General features: G+C 43.0%; 1 protein-coding gene across 1 annotated transcript in view; it reads left to right on the top strand.

Moving 5' to 3' along the window:
- Positions 1-13,196: 13,196 nt before the first annotated feature.
- pax3b (paired box 3b) overlaps positions 13,197-24,221 on the top strand; it is a gene marked incomplete at both ends in the record, with an annotated part of 75,898 nt that continues 64,873 nt past the window's right edge. The window contains 6 exon segments of the mRNA XM_084317377.1: positions 13,197-13,281; positions 13,925-14,160; positions 14,492-14,542; positions 14,544-14,622; positions 15,096-15,147; positions 15,149-15,240. Coding sequence (XP_084173503.1) covers positions 13,197-13,281; positions 13,925-14,160; positions 14,492-14,542; positions 14,544-14,622; positions 15,096-15,147; positions 15,149-15,240 — 595 coding nt within the window.

Raw genomic sequence — 24,221 nt, 5'->3', positions numbered from 1 at the left:
CTTTATGTGCTGTTTTGCATACATAAACACATTTCAGTAATAAAGAAAAATATGGATAAATAATTGCTTTGATAAATTTGTTTGTCATGTCGCAGTGAAAACGTAATAATGACGACAGCGTTTCTCAGTGATAAGAGAATAGACTGCTATAGCTGGTAAATGTAAGCCCCCACTACTATTTATAACATGTATGTTCTTACATAATGATAGTCAATGAACAGTGAGTTTGATTAAACTCGTCACTGGAGCAACTTCTCACCACATGCGCCCTCTAGTGGCAGATACAGGATATAGCATATAAACATCCCAGGCACACTGTATGTCTAGTTGTGTGTGTTTTAATGCTGTACAAGAATATATAAATATTAGATATATCTACAGATGTTCTATATGGAAACTTTGATTAAGCCTGTTACAGAGTCAGAACTGTGTGGCCCAAGACTTCCTGGACCTATACTTTTATACATGTCTCATTTTATACTTCATATACTTTAGAGTAGACACAGGCTATGTAAAGGTTAGCATGAAGATGTATCCTTGTTTTGGAACCTATCTTAGGCTATCTTAACCGTGCAGTTACTAGTTACTTGGGAAAACATGTAAAGGTTTTTCACACAAAACAAATAAGTGAACAGAAATGACACATTTTCAAAGTTCTAAGCCTGCCAACTTTAAAGGGAAGTAGGCTTAATCCTAGCCATTAATGTGTAGACCATCAAACACTTTAAAGTTCAAGTTTCTTTATTAGTTGACATGCAAAAATACAGAATACCTTCACATGGAATGCTTTTTTTCTGTTATGAGTCCTATGAGGATCATAGGACGCTTGGATCATACACATACAGCTCATTACAGTAATATTCCACAATTATTACAATTTAGATAGTAATAATGGTACAGAGCATAAAAACACCTACATGCGCTTTGATGACGCATGTAGGGCTAGCCTTGAGACAGACATATGCGTATTCACCACCGCAAACAGACAGGCAGCCGACCTAGGCAGCGCCATGTACGGGAGGAGGGGGGGTGGGTTGGGGTTGTTACAGGGCTGAAGGGGGCTGTACAGGGCTAAAGGTATGTTTTTAACTTGTGCACAATCCCTGCATGTGCTGCCCAAGCTGTTCTTAATACTGGACACCCATAGCTCTAGCGTTAGCCACAAACTAGTCAATGGGGCCACGTTCCAGTCTGTATACAAAGTGAAATCGACACTGAAACCCACTCCAGTTCACCTAAAGTTCCAGGGCTTCTACAGATGGGAGCGTGGCCCCATTGACTTTGCATTAATTTGTGGCTAAATAGCTGGAACAGTTGATATCCAGTATGAATATGAGGTTTATGTATTGAAATCTTCCAAACATTGAAATACATTTAAAAAACATGCACTTTTTATTCTCTTTACTTCTGAAACTGAAACATTCACACTTTTATTTCAGTAGAGTACAATTCTATCATGGTGTTTTTGCTTCAAATGAAGTAATAGTTTGTGCTCTTTCATACACCAGTGATGGGGAACGGTTGCGCCAATAGTGCTTTCTTCTAGTCTGGCTCCGATGTATATTTGACATGGAACATAACCAACGTTCTTTCCGATTTGCTAACCTGCCCCAAACAAGGGTCCCTTTTACTGTGCATAAAATGCAGTTATATAACTCATAAATCTTCTTTTCTCATAGAGGTTCAGATCAAGGGTGTCCAATCTGTCTGAGCTGGAGGACCGAGGACTGAAACGTAACACGGGACGGGTGGTTGGCCACAAAATACTGAATTCCAGCGAAACGCCTATGATTTAGAGTGTGTAAATAAGTAGTGTGGTAGTCAACATTCTCAAAAACAAATCACCCAAATCAACCACCCAATTATCTCACAACTACAAAATTGTTAGTGTAAATTACATTATATTTATCTGTGTATTGTTTTCAAATAGTCATTCCTTTAAGGAAGTTCTGTATCATAACGGCTCTCGCTCGGCGTCACTCACGCACTGCACCTCGCTTGTGCACGCGCACTGAATAAAATTCCACAAATGTACCTTTATCCCAATATTCATCTGACCACACCCCTCATCAGCTTACCTTCATAAGCAGGTGTGTGGCCACCTGCCCGCCTCCTTCTTCGCTTTCACCACAAGGAAGTGCCTTGGAGAGATCCCCACTTGATGTGTTGCTAGTTGAAGAGAGTTGAGACGTGTTTACATTGTGCTTATATTTTTCTTCTCTCATAACTATTCAAAAGGAAAATCTAAGTCATAATGTCTACCTCGGAGAGTAGACCCACTCTTCACCAGCGGTTCTCCATTCCCGCCTCTGTCGTGCACGCTGGTGCGGGGCTGCTGCCACTTTCATGGTTACCAGCCCAGCCCAGGAGACAGCCGATGGGTAGTTTGCCTCTCCGAGGAGCCGGTGCATCGGTGCCGCCGCCCCGGCGGTGGCCTGATCCCGACTCTGGTTCCTCTGGTTCCGGGGAATCGTCCGTTCGTGAGCGGCCGGTTCCTTTGGTTCCGGAGGATTTGCGACGCAAACTTTTCGCGTCTGCCCGTTCACGTCGCAAGATGGTGTCCTGCAGGCGCGAACGGCCTGGGTTTGGGGAATTGCTGGAGACCAGCGAGGATGCGTCGGTCTCTGCATGCCCGATGGAAACTGAGGATTATATGGAAGAGTCGGACGGATTCTTGTTTGAAGGCCCTGTGGAGGCGAGTATCCCTCCTGTCCAGGTAACACTGGAGGGGGGAGAAATGTCTCCTTGGGGCGCCTTGTTCAAGGATGTCGGGGAACCACCTCGGCCTCATCGGCAGGATGCCCTGCTATCAGCCACATCAGACTGTGGCTCCTCAACCGGTCGAAGCCTGCTGCATGTGAGGGATGCGGGTTCGGTGGAGGAAGGTCAGCAGGGGGAACTGCAGGCTTTGTTTCCCGAGCTCATGGCGGTAGCTGCCGCTGCAAACGGCGTGCTGCTGCCGCAGCCATTGCCTGCTCCTGCCCCCGATGATCTCATAGGTCATCTCTGGCAGCGTCGCCCGGTGAGAGGGGTGGACGTTGTCTACCCATTTTTCCCCTCGATGGGGGCTTATGTTCGTCGGGGCCAGGTGGTGTCTCACATCATGGGACTTACCCCCGCCTACGTACCAGTTACGCGGGTGGCGGGGGTTGGTCAAAGGTATGAGAGAGGGCGTGCCACGGCTTGATAGGCCGATGGCCGCTCTCCTCTGTCATTTATCGCTGGTACACAGTCGCTGGCTGCTGCTTCTAACATCGCGCAGCTGGTTAGATTTGTATTGGGGATAATGATGGGCGGCACGGATCTGACCGAGGTGCAACACGATCAGATCACCCAGTCGGCAGGAGCTGTACTGCATCTTACCCAGGTGCAGGCCATAGCCTCTGGGAAAGTGCGCGCCCTGGCTACCCTGAACCAGCGCCACCTTTGGCTGGAGCAGGCTCGAGTGCCAGAGAAGAAGAGAACCCCTCTTCTGACGGCCAACCTCTCCGATGCTGGACTATTCGGGAAGGCCCTGCAGCTGATGACCTCAATGTGCAGAGAGATGGCAGAGGAGAGATCCGTTCTCCAACCCCATTTTCCGCCTCCCGTCCTTGCCGGTGGAGTCAGAAGGCTTCCACGACGTCGAGCTCCCTCCGCCGTGCCTACCACTGCCTCCGCCGCCACTGCTGGCCCGTCCAAGAAGGCCAGGAGGAGAGACAGTGGTTCTGCTGCCGCCGGCCCATCCACGACCGGAGGAGACGGTAGGGAACGACGAGACCAGCAGCCGATTACCTACCGTCCCTCCGGGGCTTCTCGGGGTGGCAAAACCCGAGCGGCTCGAGGCAGCAGATGCCGCTGAGACGTGACTTTTTCCCCCTGTGGTCCCCTCTATACCCTCCCCGGCCCTCATGATAATTTGTGCCTAAAATAAATAAAAAGTCCCCTTAAAGGGGGACTATATTATTTGGCCAAACAAACTGTGTGTTTCTTCAACAATACATATGATGAGGTTGCGAAATGTGAATCTGCATAGTTTACATTGAGGGATGAGTTACGTTCGTGTTATGAGATTAAGCAAGGTCTGCAAGCATACACTCAGTCATAGAAAGGTTCTATCTTAGCCTGACGCTCCACATGCAGGTAGAAGCTGGTTGTATGATCTGTTGCTTAAGCAAAGTAATGTTGATCCACAACACTGTTGTTGGTTGCAGTAATACTCATATACACACGTTCCACGGCCTAGCCGTTATACTCTCTGTCAGTGTTTTTGTTATGTACAACATAGAAAGCGGGTGTAGGATTCACACACACACAACTTGGTTTTGTTATAAATCCTGTTCACAGTCTGTGGGTAGCGGGCATTGTATTAGCTTACGCTATACATTAGCGTTCTACCAAAGGTCTCAAAATGCTACAGTTGTTATTGTGTGTAGGGAAAAAGGGGTTTTGTGAGGGGGTGCCGGATAAACCCCTCCTTCCCACTTGATTGGTCATTGGATATACGTTGCTATGACGACGGCTTCCGTGAGTTAGATCTTTACGTAAGGTCTGTGGTGTTAAAGTGTCGGGTTAGAGCGTAGGACTTACGGGTCTGCTACGCTCGATTTTTTGTGTACACTTGAGTCAGTTGGTCACGTGACTCACAGTTGACATGTTTTTTTCATACTACGACTCATGTGGGAAGGCTTTCTGGGGAATTTCGGTCTAAACCCTCTAAGTAAGGGGTGACTGGATGTAAAAATGTAAACAGTTTTTACTCCCGGCTGTGCAGCTTGGGTTTATGTTGTTGATGCTTCTTTCTTTGTTATTAAAAAGAGTTGGGGTTAGGAAGCATCGCACCCCTCTTGTCGTTACCCTGGGCGCCTTGGGGATTCAATGAAAGGTCTAAATAGCCTGTTATTGATGTGGATATGCCCCACGCACACATAGTGCTAGCTCGGGGTGTTCTGTTGAACATCAAGCAACTGACTGGCGCGCCTTGGTTGCTTGGGGTTAAAACAGCGTTTTTATAAAGCAACTGGGATGGGGGTTTTTCCTCTTCCGACGACCTATGTTGGTTGTCGACGGATTCTCGTTCATATCGGGGGATGATGACGGAATGGATCTGAACATACGTAGAAGGGTCTCACGTGTTTTCTGGGGGCAGTAACAAGGTCGTTCCTTCCGTTCGTTCCCGGGTGGCATGCGGGTTGTGCGTGTGGGTAGTCGTGGGGTCAGGCCACGGTCTGCTCACCCTGTGCGTTGAGTTGCTTGAGTGCCTCTTTGCACAATCGGGTCCGTCGCTCTCCCGTGATCCCCCAATAGGGGGGGTGCCCTTTATTAGGGGGGGTCGGGGGGGCTCGGTCCTCCCTGATCTGATGGTTGTGGGGGGCCTCAGCGGGGTGTATTTGTCGGCCGATGGCTCTCGCTCGGCCTCCCTTGTGCGTGAGTGACGCCGAGCGAGAGCCGTTACGATACAGAACATTAGGTTATGGCTATAACCAAGTTCTGTTAGTAATGGTGACGCTCGGCGTCCGACGCCGCTGCAGCCCTTGATCTCACCTTGTGGTGAAAGCTTGGGAAGGAGGCGAGCAGGTGGCCACACACCTGCTTATGAAGGTAAGCTGATGAGGGGTGTGGTCAGACGAATATTGGGATAAAGGTACATTTGTGGAATTTTATTCAGTGCGCGTGCACAAGCGAGGTGCAGTGCGTGAGTGACGCCGAGCGTCACCATTACTAACAGAACTTGGTTATAGCCATAACCTAACGTTAGTCATGTTCACACAACATCTTTACCTGCGGCCAGGTGGGCGTTGCTGTCTCTGTGTGTGTGTGTGTGTGTGTGACTGTTTAGAACATGCATGTATATCGGTGGTTGCTGTCTCTGTGTGTGTGTGTGTTTAGAACATCCATCGATGTATATCGGTGGTTGCTGTCTCTGTGTGTGTTTAGAACATCCATGCATGTATATCGGTGGTTGCTGTCTCTGTGTGTCTGTTTAGAACATGCATGTATATCGGTGGTTGCTGTCTCTGTGTGTCTGTTTAGAACATGCATGTATATCTCTGTGTGTTTGTGTCTGTTTAGAACATGCATGTATATCTCTGTGTGTGTGTCTGTTTAGAACATCATGCATGTATATCAATGTGTGTGTGTCTGTTTAGAACATGCATGTATATTGGTGGTTGCTGTGCACATTCATGGTCCCAACAGGAAGAAACTGATCGATTTTGGTGTTCCCACGCCCTTTCCTCTAGCACCACCATCAGGCCAACATTTTCAAATGAGCACATCTCCTGACCCGTTAGTCGTACAGTCACAATATGAACTCCTACAGGAAGAAACCTGTACATTTGAGTGACCCTGTGACCTTTTCTCCAGCACCACCATCAGGCCACTACATTTTTCAGATGAGCACAAACCTTTGATGGCCGGATTGCCTTAAAAAATGTTGTGCACATTCATGACCCCAAGGAGGAAATCTATCACTTTTGAGTACCCCATTACCTTGTCTCTCCATCAGGCCAATCCTTCCATTTTTAAACGAGTGTATTTCCTGACCTGCAGTTGTTGATTGGTGACTGTGTTCTTTCCTCAAGTGCCACCGGGGATTTATAGCCTGGGTCTGTTGACTGGCAATATCAGCAATTATTGTTTCTGTCACCTACCCTGTAAAATGATGGGTTCCATAAACACCTACTATGACGTGGCAGTGGATTTAGTGGTGAAGCTATCATCACATTTGCTTTTGAAACCAAGTTAATCACTGACACCCTAGGTTAGAACCCAGCTGGAACTCACACTGTAGATTCTCCACGTACTGTCTGTGCAGTAGTTGCGTGACCTTTTTGCCTCTGTGAATATTTACATTTAGTCATTTAGCTGACGCTTTTATCCAAAGCGACTTACAAGTTCTGTATGACAAGTCAGCAGGAAGGGCACAACTCTATCAGCTGAGTAACAATGTTCATCAAAGTGTTGAGTGCTACAGTGTAGGTTAGTATATTAGGACAAGTGCATGACAGTAAGGTTAGTTAGGTTCTTTTTTTAAATTTCAGATAATGGTTGAGGAAGTGCGTCTTTAGTCGACGGCGAAAGATTGGACGGGTTTCAGCTGTCCTAACTGTGGTGGGAAGTTCGTTCCACCATTGTGGGGCATTGTGGGGCAAGGACTGACAATAGGTGGCTTCTCCTTGAAGACCCTCCCAGAGCTCAGTGGGTCTGAGACGACCAGAAGATGCAGAGTGTAGGGGTATTGAGGGCATGTAGTTAGAGACCATTGACCGGAGGTAGGCGGGAGCGGTTCCCTTTGCCACATGGTATGCCAGGTCGAGGGCCTTGAAGCGGATTTGTGCGGCAATGGGGACAATTGCCAGTGTCCCTAAGAAGTGGGGTGACATGGGCTGAATATGTATGATTGGCTAGCATGTACTTCTAAAAAGGGGTTCCATGAAGCAACCAAAGTGGGTCATCTAACTATAGAACTGTAAGATAATGCTGTTAAGTTATTCTCAGAGTGAATGATCAAATAGGCAAGATGGAAACCGTTGTAGCTTACCAAAACTATTGGCTAAATTCCTGTTAATCTCACTGTAAAGTGAAATAATGAGTCACAGAGGCAGTTGTCATTAGATTATGTTTTTTGTTTTAGTTTTTTTGTTCACCGGTCAAAATATGCAGATGTTGTCTAAAAAAACTAAAACTAAAGAAATTGAAAATTAAAGAAAAGAAAAAAGGCACTACTCTTCAAAACATCAAAAGGAACTTCTTTTCAAACCAAAGAAAATAACAAACCAAAAAACCTAGACCCTTGACTAAAGGGCCCTAGCTCATGTTGCCTCCAGCATGTCCGTAGCACTGCCTCAGAGGAGTTCCTATCCCTGGCTTTATACCGGTAGCTCCTCCTACAGAGACAAACCATGCGTTACAATTCAATTAATCATCAAAAAAATTATTACAAATAGGATTGCTTGTTACATAGTGTGTGCATCTTACTTCTAGGGCATGGGATGCCCCCATGACACTCACCTTCACACCTTTGTGCCTTTCTGCACCGTAGAACCATCCTTTTTTTGTCTAATGTCCCATGTCGAAGCTGCCTCAACTCACCCCACATATACATCTTCCAGAAACAAGGACATCGGTTATTTATTGGTCACCAACTCAATGTTAGGTTGGACTAAAACAGTAGCTCTCAACCTGTTGATTTTGTGACCCCTAAAAACATTCACGAACCCCACGACATTGTTGAGCATAAACACAACAGTGAACTTTGACAAAATTATTTTTATTTCCCCCTTTCAGGCAATTTCACTTGATTCGTGAGCAGAGGACTTTAGACTTCAAATATGTATTATTTCACAGGACATAAACTATACCAAATAATATAGACACAATGATGTACTGTACTTATGTATCGTTTTGTGACCCCCCCCCAAAACATCTCACAATAACCAAAGCCCACAGAGAATAATTTTCAGTCATATCATACCTGTATTTATGAATGAGTTACAGTTAAACTGATTCAAGGTTAAACTGTAAAAATAAAAGTTGTGATGGCAGGGAAGTATATTATGTCACAACTCAATGATAAAACAAAATTTGGAGCTCACACAACGGGTCTGTTGAAGTTGGCAATGCTGTTTAGGGGCCATTATGGGTCATGTATGTAAGTATGTTACATTTTCTTTTGGCGATGTGAGTTGGTTTTTTCACTGAGCGCTTATCCTTATCATTAGGGCACAACTATCTTGTGTTGCTATGACCTCCACTCAATGGTCACATGAGTAACACCAACAACCACCAATATACACAAATAAAAATGAATTCAGAATAGTATTATTATTGTTTTTATTTATCCAATATTCATAAAATTAAAACCCTGTATAACTTACATCAATCTGACAGGCCTACTTACTATAATCTATACTGACTAGATACTATACTATAATGTCCACCATATTAAAATAAATTGGTACTCTATTCCATAAAAAGTTGAATGAACTAAAGGTGAGTTTAGGAGGGTTCATTTACAACCCTGAATATTAGGCTCAAGTAGCCAATCGCTGGAAAAACAATAATGAAATAGTTGGTCGTTGGCAACATTGCTCATGAACCCTGCTTCAAAACATTGCATGTATGACCTTTTGTTTTTTTCTATCTCCATATGAAAACTGAACGATGCTGACATCATCTCATAGCCACTCGCTCTGTAACTCAAATCTCTTCAATCATTCTTCTCTTGTCTATATGTGGCCCATGCAGGGCATCTCTACGTTGTTCACATTAACATTAAACCACAGACCCTTTGAATACAATTTCCTCCAAGGGCCCCACTGTTTTGTTTGTTTGTTTGATATGATGCAATACAGAGTTGTAAGTGTCTATGATGGGGAGTAATAGTTATCAGGGGTTAATACTGATAACGTGCATGATCTCATTGTGTTGACTTATAGCTATAATAGTGGTATCAAACTATTCTGCTGTGGAACCTCTTCAAGGACAAGGATAACTTTGAGAAACAATGAGACATTGTCATTACATATTGTCATACAATTTCAAAACATCATACTTTTGACATTTTCATTTAATTTCCCCTAAATTAAGCTATGACTATTTATTTTTGCCTATTTCATTTTTCCATTTGACACATTCATAAAAAATGTAACCACGTATTTAAAGTCAAATACTGTACTTAAGTAAAAGTATGAAGTATTTGTACTTGAGTATTTTCATTTTAGGAAACCTTCACTCGACTACATTTCAAAGGAAATATTGTACTTTTTTTTATTCCACTACATTAACATCAGTTACTTTGAAGAAAAATATTTTGCATGCAAAATGTGGCATAGGTGATGAAAATTGTGTATAGGCTACTTTACAATTTTAAGCGTGGTAATCAGGATAACTGGACCACATACCACTTTAACATAACCTTTAGAGGTCAATGCATCAAGACTGATGTTCCCAAGCAATTAAATACAAGAATGTCATATATAATGCTTTACTTTTTATACTTAAAAGTACATTCAATATCAAATATATTTCTACTTTTACTTCATCTTGATTGGAGGATTGTTACTTTAGGATGGGTATATTTCTACTTTTACTTAAGTAAAGTTACTTCTTCCACCATACATCGACGTCGCCTATTGCAATCTACCAATGCCATGCAGGCCTACTTCAAAATAAAAGCTGTTAATACGTTAAAATAGACGGTTTCCATTGAATGTGCACTATTAGCATTATATTATTAAAAATATATATATTTATATCGCGCCGAGAATCCAGGATTTCCATAGACATTGGCCTGTATCCTCCAAAATCATAATTTGATTCACATAGCCTACTTTGTGCGAGTTATTAGCCTGATATAATATTTTGGAGACTAAATAATTGGATGGATAAGTGTTTATAGATGCGATACTTCTATGCAGAGCATGTGATGCAACTAATTTATTTCTCATCAAGTGAGATTTCTGACTTTGAATTTCATCCACCCGGTAATGGATTCGACACGGGGATTCGGTGTCGCTTTAAAGAAGGCCGAGGTATGCATCTTGCTCCGCTCTGTTTTCCATTGCCCCGTCTGTTTTCTTGACTATAATATCCACTTTCAATAAGTTCAATGACCCTCTAAATCGTCACGTTCGTCAGTGTAAGATTGATGCTTTTTCTCTCCCCTTTTTGCCAGAATTACCATGAGGGATGCCTCGATACAAAATTACGCGAAAAGAAACGAGAATTGTGTACATTTAGTCAAAGATCATTTGATACTTCATTATTTTCTCCTTTTAATGTTGGCCTAAAGGTTTCATTTTGAAATTGCAACGCCGCCATGTTAAACGTTTATAGTCCTATACAATGTATAATGTAATCCTTTGAAATTCACACACTTAAACTAAAGAGGTTAACATGAGAGACAAATCAATCCATCCAAAATCTTATATAGGTCTATAGCCTATATATTTCAATTAGCATTTTTGTTAGGTTCATATAATTTTATAGCATGCAAGTAGGCCGATGTGCCCTCATCCACTGCACGTCATGCAATATCACGGTTGTTGGCGAGTCTCGCGACTAAAATAACTATAGGTTAACATGAATAATCACCCCAGGGTTATAATGTAAAATGTAGTCAAAAAAAATAGGCTAAATGTCCCAAATTGGTCGCAAACAAACACCCACGTTTCCCTTATTTTTAACACATGTCCTCTCGTGATATTTATTTAAGATAAGCAATGTTAGGGGATAATAATCTTCTCAATGAAGGCACGTGAAAGAAGAACCCCGATTCCTCCTGCTTATTTTAAACCCGGTGTTCAGCCATGGTCCGCGTGCGCCTTCCGACCTGAAGAACAACACTTGAAGTGCATGTTCATGAAGCACAAAGAGGGAACATGTTAATAGATTTCTACTTAGCCCATGGGGTCCCCCTTTCCTGTGTAAATAGAGGTGTATGATAGTGCTTTTTGTGTTGGTTGCCCTGCTGTGTAAAGGTGAGTTGGTAAAGGCTTTCACTGTTGCACACCATGGGGCACCAGGGGCAGGTGCTCGGCTTGGGGCGCCTCCTCTCCAACCAGTTGCTGTTGTGTTGCAGTTGGAGCGTCGTGTCAAGTCTCTTTAGAAACGCAGCGCAAATGCAATAATGGTTTCCAACATCCCATCCCAAAGTACGAAAGTACTGAGCGTTGTAGGCTGTGTGTGCATCATGTATGTCAAATTAAAGATATCCGGACCTATACCATCCGACATCTTTCAACAGGTTACATTTTAATATTGCAGTGCCATTTCTTAGATGAAAATGTAGCACATAAGTTATATATCACCATGGGACAAAGGTGCACGAGATATTCACCCTGCATGTCATCATCTCACCTGGTACTTTGTCAGTGAATCATGCTCGTGCTCTCAGCCATGTGTCCAAGGCGCGAGACCCATCACTGACAGACAATACATTGGCAAAGAAAGGTTATAAAGTGCAAATGATAAATTAACCTTACATTTATTTAAAACAAGAGTTCAAATAACAGAATCGTTGTCTTATTCTCAAAAGTCAGCCAAGCGGCGCATTAGAATTGTACTTTAATGTAGAGGCTGCGCTGCCTGTGAAGGGGGTCTTGTTGTGTGCTGTGTGCAGCACTCAAAGGCAGGGATGGAAACTGGTCGGAGAATAAAAGGATGCTTTGAACAAGGACCGCCAAATGCGTGAAGAGAGAGGTTCAACTTCAGAAAGAGAAAGCGGAGGAATACTCCGACTCCGGGTCAGTAGTTATTAGATGAGTAGATCGATAGAAAATAAAATAGCAAAAATTGCAACTGCATTTTAACACACATGCTTTTCTAGACGTGCTTTATGGCCGCCCTGGCGTCGTGTCCTGCTGAGGCGTGCGTGGTGCGTCCCCTTTCAGACTGCTCTCGGTTTGGGCAGTTGCTCAGTTTGAAAAACCACAATAAATTCCTCGAGGCGCACTCACTTTGCCACCATTTGTTTTATATTGAGACCATGGGGTGACAGCAAATGAGAGGTCGTGTCGTGTATATTAACAAACAATTTGCGGATTATTTATAATAATGCACATGTTTCCTGGTTAAATATATACGGGGAGTATCTTAAGCCAAGTGAAAGTCTTTGTATTTCATCAACAACTTGACATTTTTTACTTTGCATCTGTCAAAGAACAAGCATCCATCCATCCGTCAGTCAGAAATGTGACAGCTTCCCCTACAAAGAAAGTTCTCACCCTCGACCAATCATGACGGACCTCGGAGGACCGGGGATACGTCCTCTCAACCAATCACAGGCTGGACAGGGCAGCGCAGCTTGACTAATAAGTGATCCTCTAGTTTGGACCATCTTCCCTCGATCACTTTGAATGTGTGTCAACAAACTCAACAACAATAACAGCGACCAGCCGCGCGCTCCCAATTCGGCGACATTGCTGAAGAGCCACCACGTACTCCAAGTGCGTAAAAGACCGGACATCTCGGAACTCGCTTTCCAAAAGGTTTTTTCTTTCCCTCTCTGATTTGCTAACTTTGGTTCTTTTCTCTCGGAGGCGGGAGCTCTCCCTCTCTCTCCCGGGACAGTAGTGAAGCTAACATAATAACCGAGGCTATAGCTGACCCTCCAGGAACTGGAATACAAGGGTTTTCTTCTCGAAATACTCGAGCCCCGTCGCCCAGCATCCTCTGCGGGGTGGAGGTATCCTATAGCGTTGGGTCGTGGAGGTATGAACGCGTTGGCGGGGGCAATACCCAGAATGATGTGCCCCACGCTGGCCCAAAACTATCCCCGCAGTGGCTTCCCCATGGAAGGTAAAAGGATCACGAGTCAACGGGACGTTTTACATATTGGGCGTCGATGCATGCACTCACTTTTTGTAAAATGTATTAGGATTCAGAGGGCCAAGTCACAATGGGCCTAAACTTGTATAGTTGTGTCACGCTGCATCATCTTACAATACAAACGTTGTTGTGTTGCCCTTATTCTGATTAACATTTCTTATAATTAGCCCATTTAAATGTATCCCATCCAAGCATTTGCATTATACGATCAAAGCTGTCTTTGATAATCAGCTAATTCGTTTATTCTTTGTTTTAATAGGTTACCACTCTTGATGTAATTTATATCTGTCAAACAGTCTGGTGCTTGATTAATTCAGTAATTACATCAATTATATCGACAAGTTATAGGCCTATTTTAGAACATTTTAGAAGTAGCCTATATCATTATTTTTTCCCAAATAACCTACGCATAAGTATTTCAGAACATTTTCAATGCCGTTTTTTGATGGGGCAGTTGTTTTAGGGCTTCACTCTAAAAAAAAGCCTATACATTTCAGTAATATTAGTTCAATTCATTACTACTGTTCCACTTAATAGTTATTATTACTTATTAACATGTATATTACAGTGCTGGGGCCATTTGGTGATCATGTCGTCTTTTCTTTTCACGCAGTCTCTACCCCGTTGGGTCAAGGCCGAGTGAACCAACTCGGGGGAGTTTTCATTAATGGCAGACCTTTGCCTAACCACATTCGCCATAAGATCGTGGAGATGGCCCACCACGGCATCAGGCCGTGTGTCATCTCTCGGCAGCTACGGGTCTCTCACGGTTGCGTGTCCAAAATCCTCTGCCGATATCAGGAAACGGGTTCTATTCGCCCCGGAGCTATCGGGGGAAGCAAACCCAAGGTAGGAAACGAGGGGAATGAATGAACTACTGATACCTAAAAGTCACGAGAGAGAGAGAGAGAGAGAGAGAGAGAGAGAGAGAGAGAGAGAGAGAGAGAGAGAGAGAGAGAGAGAGAGAGAGAGAGAGAGAGAGAGAGAGAGAGAGAGAGAGAGATAGATGTAATCTGAATATTGTCACGATTTGTAAACAAAAGTTCTGTAGACTGTAATTGTTGACCCATATCCATGACTGAAATTGTCATCCAACTTTTGAACGTATAAAAGATCACTTCAAACGAACGAAACAAAGTTGAATGACTAACATTGCATTGCATGTCTCGTCCCCATTTAGCAGGGCACGACGCCGGACGTGGAGCGGAGAATAGAAGAGTTCAAGCGGGACAAACCCGGGTATGTTTAGCTGGGAGATTCGGGATAAATTACTGAAGGATGGAATATGTGACCGGAACACCGTCCCCTCAGGTAAAAAAGAGGCAGGAGTGAATTTTGCCACAGCCCAAATGCTTGCCCCGCAGGCAGGCTGGCAAACAGAGTTGGCCATCATCTGTTTTTCCATCATCATCTCCACCGTCACCATCATTAGTCATCACGCAGTCTGTTGGCTGTCATTTGCTTAATTAACAGCTAACCACAGTGATCAACAAGTTAAATAGACGCAACCAGTGTGGACCTATAGCCGCACTTTTTGCAATGCAAAAACACGGGACTTCCTAGAACAAATTATTGGAAATGTTCGCATTAAATATAATGTAGCAATTGGTTTTGTATTTCCCATTTTAAATAGTGTTTTCATTTTCTTTTCTTTTTTGCGCCATTTCCGTTTTTATTTAATTTTAAACATTGTCGACACCCTTATCATTATAATTATAATTGCTCTATAGTATATAATTGTAAAATAATTATTTTGAATTTTTTTTCCTCTTTTTATTACTCAGTGAGCTCAATCAGTCGCATCATGCGGAGTAAGTTCGGAGGGAGAGGTGATGATCGAGGATGATGAATACGAAATGGAGAAGAAGGAGATAGAAGACAATGATCGACGGGCCAAACACAGCATTGAGGGCATCTTAGCAGACCGATGTAAGTCAAATAAATACATATATATATACATACATATATATATATATATATTATATATATATATATATATATATATATATATATATATATATATATATATATATATATATATATATATATATATATATATATATATATATATATATATATATATATATATATATGTTATGTCATTGATATAGATAACTATTGACTAGAGATAAGACAGTGGTTTAGATATCGGCCTGTGCGTCTAACCTGTTGACTCTGTCTCTTCGCCATTGCCAACGAAAGCTATAGGTTTCTGAGCTGGGTGAAAATGAGAATGGGTTCATTTTGTCGCAAGTATCCTATATCTATAGTGAAAGAAGTGTTTTAGCATGCTGTAAAGTTGTTGGACGTGGATAAAGCGCGCGGGGGAGAGCGTGCCCTCCTTTGTCGGCGCGCAGCCATAAAGTGGACTCGTTTGTTTGGAATTCTTTATCGACCATATCTCTTTTCTGGCTAATGCTTTTCCCATGAGGCCTTGCCGTAAATCAAACAGCAGGTGACGGCTTTTTGTGGGAAAGGGGGAATGCGTGCGTGTGTGTGTGTGTGTGTGTGTGTGTGTGTGTGTGTGTGTGTGTGTGTGTGTGTGTGTGTGTGTGTGTGTGTGTGTGTGTGTGTGTGTGTGTCTGTGTGTGTGTGTGTGTGTGGGGGGGGGGGGGGGGTCAGTGTGTGTTTCAAATACATTCAACTGTAATTGTGTGTAGTATGTATATCATATACATACTACACACAATTACAGTTGAATGTATTTGAAACACACATGTGGCTACGTGTCTGCATATGTGTGTCAGGGAGAGAGGGAGAGATAGATGCCTATTACACGTGTATGTCCCTCGTCCTATCAGTTGTTAACACTGTTAACTGGATTATTCGAGGAATAGTGCACTTTCAAATGAAGCAATGCAGGCTAATCATTTATTTGAGGTATATAGGCTATACTAGTCCTCGAATATTTTTTAGTTTTCTTTCAAAACTCAATTCTCATTGATTATGTCTTGTCTGCTTCGATGACGTTTTGAAAATACTTAATTCACAACAGGTAATATAAACGAAGTAGCCTTCAGGCCCCGGCAAAATAATTCTATACGGACATTTTAGGGAGAAGATAAGAAAAAACAGGCTCCACCAACAGCTGGTTGTCAATGTCACACGGGGTATTTAGAGACAAAGAAATCCTATAACTTTTCTCCCTTTTCCCCCCTACATTTTGAAGAACGAATTTTCACATTACCATCTGAATGGCCCCAGTATTGCTCTCCCCACTCCCCTGTACAGTCCCGGGACAGTAAAACGAATCGGAGGAAAGAGAGACGGGGCAGTGCGCTGACGAGACAATACGTCCCCCAAATGAGTTGATCAAACATTTGTATAACAGTCCCATCCCTCACAAAAGACGGGCCTGACGCAACACAATTGGACACTTGAGGATGAACTTGGGAGACAAAGGCGCGAGAGTCCATTGAGGCTCACGCTTCGGTTGCGCGCGGACAAAGGCCATGGCTTCCAAGCAGCTTGGTCGCAATAAAAGAAGGCAACCTGTTTATAATTCAGCAGAAAGGGAAGATAAGAGCTCCTCCACAAAAGCCCGAGAAAAGACATTATGAGGCAGCAATGAAGGATGAATTATTCAGGGAGGCCAATAGCCACTGCGCCGGCTATAGGTTTAGAGACCGTTCACCGAGGGAAAGTGGCCATTTCACCTACAAAATGTTTCTTTTGGAGTCTTTTAGGTCGCGGCTAAAGAAGCCGACTGCTTTTCACAATGACAATTGGAGCCTCTGAAATCTACTCACGCACGCATGCATGCTCATTTGCGCACGCACGCACACGCACACACGCGCGCGCACACACACGAGAGGGAAAACGAGAGCAAGAGAGAAATACAATAAAAAAATGAGCATATTCTATTTATTATTTTAGACACGGGGAAGGCCTGTATTCTGCGCATAAACACCTTGCGTAAATTAGTAAAGTTTTTTTTACATCAGTTTTGATAGGCCAATAACTTTAAGCGTTTAATATTTTGCATAAGAAGAAAAACAAATATATATTTTGGGGGATTTTAACACGTTTACCATTTCGATTTCCAGCGCCACAAAGAAATAAATAACCCTCAAACTGTCGGCGTCACGTCCTTTGGTGCCACTGTATCAAAGTATCCATTTCACTCTTGTAATAGACAAAAACGGCTTACAATATCGGGGGAAATTCTGCGCTTTGAGGCTAAAAAAAAAGTTAAATGCCTTCAGCCTCCACAGAACGATCTATTATTGATTCTTTGGCGAGACGAGTCTTGCCCCCTTGAACATTAATAATGTGTTCTAAATGATGTCGATATTGTGCTATGTCACATTTAGTGACGGGGGGAGTGTATTAAAGGCGGCCCTGGTGAATGGGGGCCAGTGTTCTCCCCCGAGAGCGGCGGCCTGGCCTCAAGCGGCACTTCACAATGGGGACCTCGCCACTCGTCATGCGCACTGCTCCAAAACTCACCCCCTTCTTGCTCTCTCCAAATCTCTTCAAGCAGATTAAATCGACTCCTTTATTTCATCTCACTTTCATCTGGAGAGCGAGACCGCCCCTCTCCCTCTGTTTCCTTCTCTCTCTCTCTCTCTCTCTCTCTCTCTCTCTCTCTCTCTCTCTCTCTCTCTCTCTCTCCTCTCTCTCTCATCGTCTCTCGCTCTCTCTCTTCTTCCTGGCCCGCGGCGCTCATTCGTTTAATAAGGGGTTCATCCTCAGGAGCGCAGGGCAGAGGCCCAAACCAAAGTCAGCCAGGTCTGTTGTAGAAAAAGTTAATTAAGTTCAGTATTAACGTGCTCAACATTTCGTTACGTTTTCCACATGCCCTACCAAAAAATGGCATATACCAGAAATTGCAAATAACCGCAGTTAACTTTAACTTTTAAAAGTAGATTATGTTTGTTAAACCCGTTTCTGTCAGAGGGAGGAGCACTGTTTGGCCCTTTAGTTGTTCAGCATTCATTGTTGTTTCTAAGTGTTTCTGTTCAACATGGTGCTGCTCATTTGATGGTAAAAAACCCCGAAATAAATATCTCTCGCTTGGGGGAAGCCAACGGGATCTTGTAAACTTAGTGCAGGAGCCTAGTGAAAATTAAAACCAACTTTTATATATTGATGTACTCTAATAGGCTAAAATAAAATTTTGTTTTCTGCCAGCCCCGCCTGCTCCTCGTTTATCCATCAATATATATATATATATTTTTTTTTACAAACGTGCCGTAGCTCAACAACTGTTTATACAGCATTAATGCAAATGCTTGAGAACTTTTTTTCCTCTCAGTTCCTGGCACAGCTCCCCTGCAACAGCTCGTTTGGCCCCCAGGGTCCCAGACCTGCTATACTGCCTTCCAGACTAAACATCGCACTAATTAACCTCAAAGACACAGTTAATGATTATAACAGTCAGTGCGCGTGCCCCCCCCCCCCCCCCCCCCCCCCCCCGCCTTCATATTTTCACAGTGTATCTTTTTAAAACCCGGCTTCATTAATTGAAATTAGCAAGATGATACAGAGGAGCCTTAGATAGTGGGCCGACACATTTCCATTTGGGGGGCGCGCGCGCACACACACACACACACACACACACACACACACACACACACACACACACACACACACACACACACACACACACACACACACACACACACACACACACAACACACACATACACACATTCCACTCTGCAATGCAAACAGTCAAAGGGATAACTCTATCTGGTGAAAGGGGATCCTGGAAAGAGCTAATTGAATAAGCCCCGGACCTTTGAAAAATCCCTACCATGGTGAGTGCACTCATCATGTCATAATTAGGTTTATTGAGGCACATTCCTCCAATCTGCCTCCATTCTCCCATGCTTCATTGTATCCATGGGCCCGATGGCCGGGTGACCAAAGAGGCACTGTGAGTGGACAATACATGAAAGAGCCATAAGAATTGAACTAGCTTTGTCACCGCAATGGTGCAGGACTTTGTTTGTGTAAATAATAAAAGAGAGAGAACTTGAAAGGTGTGCTCCGTAGAGCACAAATCTCCACCAGGAGGCAGCCACACATTTCTCCTCCAGTAGCCTACACATTGGGCGGGGCTTTAGTGTAGGGGGTGGGGGGAAACATAGACCAATGAAGCAGATCTCCCCACGTCATCTCTATTAGACTATTACACTATTTCACTATGACAATATTACACTGTCAAGTTTGATGAAAATCAGATCAGGAGATACACTAATTTGAGTATTGAACATTTGACTGATGGTGGTTCTAGGAAAAGTCATGGGGCCGCCAACATTATTAGGATTCTTCCTCTTGGAGTCATGAATGTGCACCACCAATTTGAAAAGATTTGGATGAAAGTTGTTAGAGATATACTGATGTGAAAATTGAATATTTGGCTTGATGGTGGCGCTAGAGGAAAGGTCATGGGGTCACCAAAATCAATAGATGTCTTCGTCTAGGGGTCATGAATGTGCACTGCAAAACCCGAAAAGATTAGAATGAAAAGTATTCAAGATACACAAATTCAAAAATGAAGGTTTGGCCTGATGGTGGTGCATGAATGTGCACCACAAACGTATATTGTGTGTGTCTCCATTTTTGTTGTGGCCAAGAGCCGGGTCATAACAAATTGGGGGCTTATTCGGGAATACTGAATATGTATTTCAATGAAATAGATTCCAGATTCCAGCACATTTTCATTCAAATCAGCCCTGTAGTTTGCAAGATTAGCTGCGGACAGAAAGACAGACAGACTCATGCACACATAGACAGACACAACTGATTACATGATCTCCCCCCAGGCTTCCTACCGCCTGGTGAGATAACTAGGGAGAACTTGTGGGGGTTTCACACTCGGAGAGGGATGCCGAGATGAACAGTTGTGGGCACAGACTGGGTTATCATCAGGAGAGGAGAGGGAGAGAGAGAGAGAGAGAGAGAGAGAGAGAGAGAAGAGAGAGAGAGAGAGAGAGAGAGAGAGAGAGAGAGAGGAAAATGGATACTGAGAAGAGGAGGAAGGGAGAGAGGGAGCAGAGAGGAGGGAGAATAGAGTAAGAGTGAGCAGAGGGAGGGGTCTGTATGTTTAGTTTGGGGTGCTGTTTGCAGAAGCATTTTCTGACTTTTAGCCTCTACGTTTGCAGGGATTATCCTGAGATTAGTCAATTTTAGAGCACCCATACCGAGGTACAATGATAAGAACATTTCATGACAACATGAGTTCACCTCCTGTGGCCCATGATAATAAAATATAGAGTAATGTTAATTTCACATTTATTCCTGTCAGCTGAAATAATATTGAAATAATGTATATATTTTTATGTCATAGGCCTATTTTTCTGTTATTGCCAGCAATTTGATTGAACTAATCTGCCCTGCAAAGGCTAATCGCAGTAACAACAATCTTGGTAAAAATTGAGTTATGACTGAATTCACTGAAATGTAACCTTTGGATATCTGTTGTATCTTGTGACAAAATATCCTGGTTCAATCGTGTTCTGTTCTAGAGAAAAGATGGTGTAAAATAGCAGTAACTACACATTTAAACCAAAACCCAAGGTAAACCACTGTATGAGTAGTTACAGTGTTCTGCCTTGGTTGTCTGTCGCTTTGGGATTGTACCGGGCCAAGGCAAACTCTACAGTTGTATAATAGTCTGGTCATCCCTGAAAAGCTAACGCTTAGCTAGCGATACAGAACTAGTCGACGCCTCAGAGTTCTATCAGCAACACACTGGCAGTTAACTCCCCCCCCCCTCTCTCTCTCTCTCTCTCTCCTTCTCTCTCTCTCTCTCTCTATCTCTCTCTCTCTCTCTCTCTCCTCTCTCTCTCTCTCTCTCTCTCTCTCTCTCCTCTCTCTCTCTCTCTCTCTCTCTCTCTCTCTACCGCTCTCTCTCTACCGCTCTCTCTCTACCTCTCTCTCTCTCTACCTCTGGCTCACTCATCCATCCATAATTTGCTACAGGTCCTTGCACAATATGTTTAGCCTATATTTGATTACTGGGAGCAGGGAGTACAACCATAACCAGATGTAAAATCATAGGTCTACTTAATAATCCTACACGGCACACTATGTAGTAAGTCATAATTTATATAACCTCAATTTGATATAACTATATAAGTATTACAACAATTTAGAACTTAAATGGTTAGATTTGATTGATATATTGGTTGCTGTAACAACAAGAACAGATTATAATATATTATATTATAAGAGTATATCTCTAATTCTAAATTCTAATAATATATTATAATATATAACATATCTTATAATGCTAATTAATACAAATATAAAATAGAATAACTCAAATGTTAATTGCAGAACAAACCTGATGAAGTGGATATTGCAACAAAACAATACTTACGGTTAAAACATGCATCTATGAATAAAACAATTACATGCAAATGGTGTGCAGTAAGGTTAATCAAAACAGTTGTCCTCATACTGGAAAATGCATTCAAATTGCTAATGCACTTTTCTTTTGCATGACCTATATAACTGTTTAAGGTAATACAAAGGCATAGTGCAGTATATGTATTTTTGGGGTCATAGGTAAAATCATTGGTCATGGTTTTTAGGCATGAAAATGACTTCATGGATACCTATTTAATAAATGTATTACCAATTTTCTACCAATAACTGTCATTTAACAATGCCAGTAAAAAAAAAACATAACGTAATTTCTTTCTAGGCGGCTAGGTGGTGCAGTGGGCAAGGCGCTCACCACCAATGCAGGAGACGCTGGGTTCGAGCCCAGCTCTCCACATTGCTATCAGCTTGGCTGGTCGTTCATACTAATACAATTGGCAGTATTAGGGGGTGGGAAGCTGATGGGTGGGGATCGGACGTTGTGGACAGCGACTCCTACAGGTCGGTTGGTGCGCCTGCGCAGCAGAATCAGGAAGCGACGGGGGCGGCGTGCCCTCCAAACGCAGACCCCCGACGCTGAGAGATCGCGCTGTGCAGGTGAAAAGATGCGACTGCTGCTTCCTCGAGTACCGGAGGGGACACGTGATGTAAGGCTTAGTGCACATTGCAGCCGGCTTGTGGGAGGCATGGCCTAACAACGTTCGAGACAGGGGAGGGTAGAATTGGACGATACGAAATTGAAAATGGGAGAAAAAGTAGATACAAAAAAAAGTAATTTCTTTCTCAGTTTCAGTGTCAACATAGTTAGGTTAGCCTTTGTAGGGCAATAATCTTGGGTCCATATCGTAGAGTGACAGCCATGTTAATGCATTCAGTATATTCAGGATAGTTTACACGTGCAAACAGTGTCATTCAGGGGAGCACATGGGTGCGTTATCAAGGACTTGGCCAGGAAGTGATGCTTGTTTTCGGCCCAATATTTCCATTCCCCAACCTTGGCAATGCATTACTTCATGACCAGTTATCATCAAACATTAGCTGCACTTGAACTGTCAGCCAGTGATGCCGTTTCTTCTCGTCTCCATGACTCTTCGTAATTGAAACCAGGCAAAATGAATTCATAAGAAAAATCAAACCAAGCAAGTTTCTCAACAGCCAGTATTGGTAGCTAGCTGTTTACAGATTTGCACGTACATAAAACTGAAAATGGATGTTTATATTTTAGGCATTTAGACAGGTGCTCTTACTCAGTAGTACACATGTATATATTTTATACCCAGTTTAATCACCTGTACATTGTATATTACTATTGCATTTTACTGTTACATTTGCACTCTGGTTGGATGCCAAACTTCTTTTCGTTGTACTGTACTGTGCTGTATAATGACAATACATTTGAATCTAATCTAATCTAATCTCACCCAGAACAATTTACAGTGACAGTGAACTGAGCTGAAATTCCAGTATCACCAACATACTGTAGCAAGTAGCCAGAAATGAGGAGCACCTACGAGGCAAGTCAACATTTGCCCACAGAGTAGCCTGAGAGTAAGAAACCTGAGATTAAAAATGGATGTAAAAAGTTAAACATTGTTACAACAAAACATATCACTTTGAGTAATCAACAGGTTTACTCTCAAACTACACCGGCTCTGCCGTGGAAACGAGTTGCAACAGTAATGCTGAGCTGCTGCCGTGCTAATCAATAGAGCACGTGTTACCGGTCCCAATGGGCTACTGGGTACCGGAACAAATCATGTTCGCAGCCGGTCTCCATTCACTCCCTGAAAGCATAGAATATGATCAAGAGGAGTGAAGACACGTGCAGCTCAGTTTACTCCAGAAACTCCTCTGAGAGATTTATTGTCATCAATAACTCTCAATTAACAATTCGGTATCAAAACATCATATTTACAGTAATTACATATGTATTCATTACATTTGTCTGTCTGTTCCTGTGTCTCAGGTTAATCAATGTCAAACGTTATCAAGCTATTCATTGAAATCATTTACTTTCACCTTTGTTTCATTATCTTTGGTTATCAAACCATTCATGTAAATCAGATACACATGCCTCTTGGGTTCAATATCAATGGTCACTTAAACCAATGGTCAGAGAGATGGCTTAACTATTCCTCTTTTAACCAAAGGCTGGAACAGTCATTTCAATACTATTACAGTGTGCTATTGAAACAACAGGTCGCCACATGTCACCAATGTCCATAGGTCAGAGAGCACCAAAGTCAAACCTATTTTTACCGTAACCTACTTTGGGTAGTTTAAGACTGCTCTTAAACTTCATGGGAAATATTCCTTTCTTAGAATCATTTGCTCCTATTAAAACTTCACAAAATGGTGTCTCCTTAACATTCAGTTCTGACTGGGGGCGGCTAGGTGGCGCAGTGGGCAAGGCGCTCGCCACCAATGCAGGAGATGCGCTCGCCACCAGCCAAGCTCTCGGCGTTGCTACCAGCTTGGCTGGTCGTTCATACTAATACAATTGGCAGTATTAGGGGGTGGGAAGTTGGTGGGTGGGGATCGGACGTTGTGGACAGCGACTCCTACAGGTCGGTT

The sequence above is a fragment of the Notolepis coatsorum genome (genome assembly GCF_963971535.1).
Source record: "Notolepis coatsorum genome assembly, chromosome: 1".
NCBI lineage: Eukaryota > Metazoa > Chordata > Actinopteri > Aulopiformes > Paralepididae > Notolepis > Notolepis coatsorum.
This window is presented reverse-complemented; position numbering and strand designations above follow the sequence as displayed.